The 7500-nt window shown below is 44.8% G+C and overlaps 1 protein-coding gene across 6 annotated transcripts in view; it reads left to right on the forward strand.

Moving 5' to 3' along the window:
• Positions 1 to 7500, forward strand: part of lama2 (laminin, alpha 2) — a 230178-nt gene that overhangs the window by 171282 nt on the left and 51396 nt on the right. For 4 of the 6 annotated variants that reach the window (XM_058391553.1, XM_058391554.1, XM_058391556.1 and 1 more), the window contains 8 exons: positions 2391 to 2567; positions 2863 to 3048; positions 3259 to 3377; positions 4672 to 4789; positions 6066 to 6200; positions 6587 to 6711; positions 7058 to 7144; positions 7260 to 7453. In XM_058391553.1, coding sequence (XP_058247536.1) covers positions 2391 to 2567; positions 2863 to 3048; positions 3259 to 3377; positions 4672 to 4789; positions 6066 to 6200; positions 6587 to 6711; positions 7058 to 7144; positions 7260 to 7453 — 1141 coding nt within the window. The remainder of the gene's footprint in view (positions 1 to 2390; positions 2568 to 2862; positions 3049 to 3258; positions 3378 to 4671; positions 4790 to 6065; positions 6201 to 6586; positions 6712 to 7057; positions 7145 to 7259; positions 7454 to 7500) is intronic. The other 2 variants (XM_058391555.1, XM_058391557.1) reach the window with 1 other exon arrangement.

Below are 7500 nucleotides of genomic sequence, written 5' to 3' on the forward strand. Positions count from 1 at the left end.
ACACACACACACACTTACACACACACTGACACACACTGACACACACACACACAGACACACACACACACACTGACACACACACACACACACTGACACTCACACACACACACACACACACTGACACACACACACACACACTGACACACACACACACACACTGACACACACACTGACACGCACACACTGACACACACACACACACACTGACACTCACACACACACACACACACACACACTGACACACACATACACACACACACACTGACACACACACACACACTCACACTCACACACACACACTGACACACACACACACACACTGACACACACACTGACACACACACACTGACACTCACACACACACACACACTGACACACACACACACACACTGACACTCACACACACACACTGACACTCACACACACACACTGACACACACTGACACACACACACACTGACACTCACACACACACTGACACACACACACACTGACACACACTGACACACACACACTGACACACACACACACACACTGACACTCACACACACACACACACACACTGACACTCACACACACACACTGACACACACACACACTGACACTCACACACACACACTGACACACACTCACACACTGACACACACTCACACTGACACACACACACACACACTGACACACACACACACACTGACACTCACACACACACACTGACACACACACACACACTGACACACACACACACACACTGACACACACTGACACACACACACTGACACACACACACACACACTGACACTCACACACACACACACACACTGACACACACACACTGACACACACACACACTGACACACACACACACACTGACACACACACACACTGACACACACACACACACACTGACACACACACACACTAACACACACACACACACACTGACACTCACACACACACACTGACACTCACACACACTAACACACACACACTGACACACACACACACACACTGACACACACACACACTAACACACACACACTGACACTCACACACACACACTGACACTCACACACACATTTGTGTTATATTTAATAACCAACTTTTCATCCATGGTCATGTTAGGGGCGGGGCTTATGGCACACACAGCTATCTATACACAGATAGTTAGACAGTATTAACTCCGCCCCTAAGACCTGATTGGTCAGTGCTGCTTGTAATCAAAATGACACAATCCCCTCTTTTTAATCGCGTATTTTCCGTGTGCATTTTACTAAAAAGAATCTTTTTCCTCTTCAGTACAGAAATAGAAGAAATAAAGAAAGCCAGAGAGAGTTATTTACTTTACAGAACGAAAGGAAGAGGTGAGATAAAAGAAAGAAAAACAAAAGGAGAAAAGGAGACAGGAAGGAGAATGGGCAAGAGATAAAGGAAAATAAAAAAGATGGAGAGAGAGAGAGAGAGAGAGAGAGAGAGGTATTATAGCACTGTTTGTTTTTAATAAAGATTTCCTGTAGCACTTCCTCAAATCTCCCCTCAGCCCCTGCTACATCCACGGAGAGATGAACGTCTGCGATTAACCTCAACCAGAACCACAGATTAAATAACGTTTACAGCCCAGGAGTTAATCTGAGTTTGTTTGCCAGGGAGGGGGAGTGATGATGGAGGGAGCGAGGGGACGAGTGCAATCCTTCACTTCATCCTTCGGGAGAAAAGCCAGATTTTCTCCGAGTCACTGACTCGTAAGATTGCATGTGGACTCGAGAGTTTACTCCGCCAAACATTTAGCTACATAACTACAGAATAACCTGAGCTTCAGACACAAATCTGGCTCTACGAGGGGGGTGGGGGGTGGGGTGGGGGGCATTTGATCAGCCAATCACAGACTTTATTATATGACGCCATCGCTAGCCTTTCACTTCTTCAATATTTTGCTCACTGCTTAGCATAAAATACTTGCTATACAGTGGACTGATGTTAGCATGTTGCTTTAATTAAAGATCAAAAGGATAGTTTCTACTTTCACTCTGGGCTTTACTTTCTAAACTGAACAGCTAAAGGCTAAATGGTAGCTAACGTGCACTTCTACTGCTTATAGAAGGGTTGGGGTTCAGGGATGGGGTTTAGGGTTAGAGGTTAGGATTTAGGGTTAGGGTTAGAGGTTAGGGTTAGAGGTCAGAATTAAGGGTTAGGTTTTGGTTTCAGGGCTTGGGTTAAGGGTTAGGGCTGGGGTTAGGGTTAAAGGTTAGAGTTTATAGTTGGTGTTAAGGTTAGGGTTAAAGGTTAGAGTTTATAGTTGGTGTTAAGGTTAGGGTTAAAGGTTAGAGTTTATAGTTGGGGTTTGGGGGTTAGGGTTAAATCTGTAACTGTGTTAATAATGTCATTGTGTTGTAGCTGACTCTGATGCCGGAGCAAAAGGTGCTCCCCCTAGTGGACAAAGACAATACTAAGGAGATCACACTTGGGGTAACGTTCCAGTATCCTGAAATCATCGCTAACGCTGAGGTGATTCATCAGGAACTCGCCGAGCCGTACTACTGGAAACTCCCCAAACAGTTCAGAGGCTCCATGGTACGAGTCTGAAGTGTGGAAATCATCTAAAACTAAAACATTTAGCATAATTGAGCAAAATAATTTAGCCATCAATTGTAATCGATTAGCCATCATTTTCATTCTTTTGTGCATTTTTATTACTACGCTAATGTAGCTAATGTAAGAGAACTGAGCTACCAGCATCATGAATTTTTTAATGGTTGAATAGTATTTTTGGTTTATTGAATATTTTACTCTGTTCTAGGACCAAAATTTACTTAAAGTGATAGATTAACTGGTTTAACTCTTGTTGTTGTTGTTGTTGTTGTTTTAGATAACTGCATATGGAGGGAAACTAAAGTACACCATTTATTATGAAGCTCGTGATGAAACAGGCCACGCCTCCTATGAGCCTCAGGTCATCATTAGGGGCGGAGCCAACAGGGACAAAGTCATGGTACGACACATGGTAGAGCCACAGATCGGTCAGCTGACCCGTCACGATATCGACATGACAGAGGTGAGACTATAACCAAAGCTCCGCCCACTACAGAAATAAGAGCTATGTGATTTTACAATAACTTTCATAATAATGACACAGATAGAGGAGTCAATCACACTGGAAAACTGAAACTCCGCCCATTAAAGGATGACCTACTGCTAATTGTATCAAGCGTGTATAAAATATTTTTTTGTGGTTCTTGTATTCGTGAATGTTGTTGTTGTGTAGCACGAGTGGAGGCACCAGGACAACAAGCCCATGACCCGAGAGGATTTTATGGATGTTTTGTTCTATGTGGATTACGTTTTCATTAGAGCCTCACATGGAAATGTCATGAGACAAAGCAGGTGAGTGACCACACCTGCACAGGCCACGCCCTCTTTACTGACAGGTACACAGGCCACACCTCCTTCACTGTGATTGACAGGTACACAAGCCACACCTACTTCACTGTGACTGACAGGTACACATGCACCACCTCCTTCACAGTGACTGACAGGTACACAAGCCACACCTACTTCACTGTGACTGACAGGTACACAGGCCACGCCCTCTTTACTGACAGGTACACAAGCCACACCTACTTCACTGTGACTGACAGGTACACAGGCCATGCCCTCTTTACTGACAGGTACACAAGCCACACCTACTTCACTGTGACTGATGGGTGCACAGGCCACGCCCTCTTTACTGACAGGTACACAAGACACACCTTCACTGTGACTGACAGGTATACAGGCCACACCTCCTTCACTGTGACTGACAGGTGCACAGGCCACACCTCCTTCACTGTGACTGACAGGTACACAGGCCACACCTCCTTCACTGTGACTGACAGGTACACAAGCCACACCTCCTTCACTGTGACTGACAGGTGCACAGGCCACACCTCCTTCACTGTGACTGACAGGTACACAGGCCACACTTCCTTCACTGTGACTGACAGGTACACAGGCCACACCTCCTTCACTGTGACTGACAGGTACACAGGCCACACCTCCTTCACTGTGACTGACAGGTACACAGGCCACACCTCCTTCACTGTGACTGACAGGTACACAGGCCACACCTCCTTCACTGTGACTGACAGGTACACAGGCCACACCTCCTTCACTGTGACTGACAGGTGCACAGGCCACACTTCCTTCACTGTGACTGACAGGTACACAGGCCACACCTCCTTCACTGTGACTGACAGGTACACAGGCCACACCTCCTTCACTGCTCTTTGGGAGAACATTAGCAGAACAAAGAAAGCTTGAAGAGAATAAAATCAGGCCAGAACACATTTCTCTCAGGAGAGGGTTCTGTAGTTTTCCCTTCTGAACTCGAGTCACTTGTGCACTCACTGGTGATGCCTCCATCTGTACAAACACAAAGTGGAGCTGAACACACTCACACACACTCACACTCACACACACTCACACACACTCACTCACACACACACACACACTCACACACACACTCTAGAGAATTAGCCTGTATAGCCTCCACTGAACTCTTTCACAGTTATTGAATAAGGGTTAATCCGGCGCTACAGCCCTCTCTGTGTGTTCACTTGACACTACAAGTGTTTATTCAACATGAATGGTGTTAATTAAACACCACGCTCTGTTCCATGTGTCTCTCTCCTACTGCTAGGATCTCAGAGATCTCTCTGGAGGTGGCAGAAGAAGGCCGGCCATCAGTGGAGAGCGAACGAGCGCATCAGATCGAGAAGTGTGAGTGTCCTCAGGGATACTCCGGCCTCTCCTGTGAGGTGCTGTTATACACACACACACACACACACACACACACACTACTACACACTCTACCACTGTGTTTACTGGTAAGTGAATGAGATTGAATCAAATTGAACGCAATTCAGTTGAGTTCAAGTACAAGTTTATTTGTAGTGAATCCAAATGAATCAAATTGATTCAAATGACTCACACAGATTTAAAGTAAAATCAAACAGACTGGATTTGTACGTCTGTAAATATAAAGAATTCTAAATTAATCATACTGAATAAAACAAATGTGTCATTTAATTAAAATAAAGCAAATTATTCACAAATAATAAATAAATCAAACTGAATCATACTGAATCAAACTGAATCCAGCTGAATCATACTTCATCATAGTGAATTATACTGAATCAAACTGAATCAAAATGAATCATACTGAATCAAAATGAATCAAACTGAATCATACTGAATCAAACTGAATCATACTGATTCAAACTGAATCCAGCTGAATCATACTTCATCATACTGAATCAGAGAGTCATATGTAATCAAACAGCAGCAACCTGAATTGTTTTGCGTTGGTCATGAGATATATTTTACTGTAACACACACACACACACACACACAGTCAATTATAGTAGATCATATAATGTGTGTGTGTGTGTGTGTTAAATACCTCTCTTAAAACACTTCCCATGCTTTTCCTGATAAAAAGCCACAGGCATATAGTGTGTGTGTGAGTGTGTGTGTGTGAGTGTGTGTGTGTGTGTGTGTGTGAGTGATGTTCAGTTGGAGGTTGGACCAAGTTTTGAAGGGACAGATGGCGATTCCTGAGAAACGCTTCATGGTTTATAAAGTATTTTAAAACAGGCGTTTAGCAAAGTGCAACACCACCAGATGGAGTGGAAAAACAAGTGGAGTGGACCGAACCATTTACAGGAGGGGGGGGGGATGGGGACAGAGAATGAGACATGTAGGGAAAAATGAGAAATGGAAAGAAAGACCCAGCCACAGGTCCAACTCAAAGCCATCTTGCGAACTCAAAGCCACGCCCATCTCATGAACTCAAAGCCACGTCTATCTGTCTAACTCAAAGCCACACCCATCTCTTGAACTCAAAGCCACACCCATCTCTTGAACTCAAAGTCATACCCATCTGTCTAACTCAAAGCCACGCCCATCTCTCGAACTCAAAGCCATGCCTATCTGTCTAACTCTGTCTATAATTCATAAACACACTATAGAATAGAGACAATGTTTCATAAATATTAATGTCCTCAAAGTGTATTGTGTGTGTGTGTGTTACAGGAGTGTGCAGCTGGGTTCTACAGGTTGTCCTCGCGTGTCTCTGGCTCCAGGTTCAGGTCAGGGATGGGCAGCTGTGTTCGGTGTGAGTGTAATGGCCACAGCAGCTCCTGTGACCCGGACACCGGCGTCTGTCAGGTGAGAGCTGCACTTTCATTGGGCAAGCTATCAGTTTAGCTCAACTCTGATTGGACGAAAGTTTCAGCTTTTATATTCAACACAGATCTGATTTCTGACATTAAGAGAAAAAAAGCAGTCTGATTGTAGCTTTATTATCATGAGCACTAATGAAAACATCATTAGCATTTTAGGGGATAGCTGCTAATTAAATGAAGTGTGTGTGTGTGTGTGTGTGAGATTTAGTTAATGAAAGTCTGAGTGACATGGATGAGTGCCACCCAACACACACACACACACACACACACTTCTCTCCCTCTCTCTCTCATTATTACTTCTGTGTTACATGCTATAAGACCCTTGTTGTGTGTGTGTGTGTGTGTGTGTGTTGGGCGGAACTCATCCAGAACTGTCAGCACAACACAGAAGGAGAGAAGTGTGAGAGATGTTCTGCTGGTTATTACGGTGTGGTACGCGGCTCTCCTGATGACTGCAAACGCTGTGCTTGTCCTCTCACCAACCCTGCCAATAAGTACATAACACACACACACACACACACACACACACACTGCTTGGATACTGAGATATTTGAGGTCAAGGTCATCCTGCAGTATTAAAGTGTATAAAAGGTGTAATATTGGATAAGGAACTAAATTCCTGATGAAGTTTATCTCGTGATATTTATTCACACCGGACTCGTCAGCACTTTAGCCGTGTGTATCCAAAACACAAACACTGTGGCCACGCCCTCTGCATACCTGAAGGAAAGTTTTGAATTCATTCATGTATTTTTTAATAACTATTCCTCCTATTCCTTAGTAATAACACAGTAATAACACATTTATAAACTGCAGTAAAAACACCTGTCTGTGTCTCAGTTTCAGTCCTGCGTGTGTGACCGAGGGTTTTAACGATTATCGCTGTACCGCGTGTCCTGAAGGCTACGAGGGGAAGTACTGTGAGAGGTAACACACACACACACAAACACACACACACACACATGAACACACACACACACACACACACACACTTTCCATCTTGTGATTCTCTGTGTTTACATTTCACTTTCTTCTCCCGCAGGTGTGCAACTAGTTACCATGGCGACCCGCGGCGGCCAGGCGGGCGGTGTGAGGAGTGTGAGTGTGACCTGGTCGGCGCGCTGCCCGTTCCGTGTGACACACACACGGGCGCGTGTCAGTGCCGACCCGGAGCCACAGGCTTGAAGTGTGACCGCTGCATGGAGAAGCATGTGTGTGGACCAGCGGGCATAGTGTGTATGTGGGCTTACTAAGACACACACACACACACACACACACACACA

The sequence above is a fragment of the Hemibagrus wyckioides genome, linkage group LG06, assembly GCF_019097595.1.
Source record: "Hemibagrus wyckioides isolate EC202008001 linkage group LG06, SWU_Hwy_1.0, whole genome shotgun sequence".
Taxonomy (NCBI): Eukaryota; Metazoa; Chordata; class Actinopteri; order Siluriformes; family Bagridae; genus Hemibagrus; species Hemibagrus wyckioides.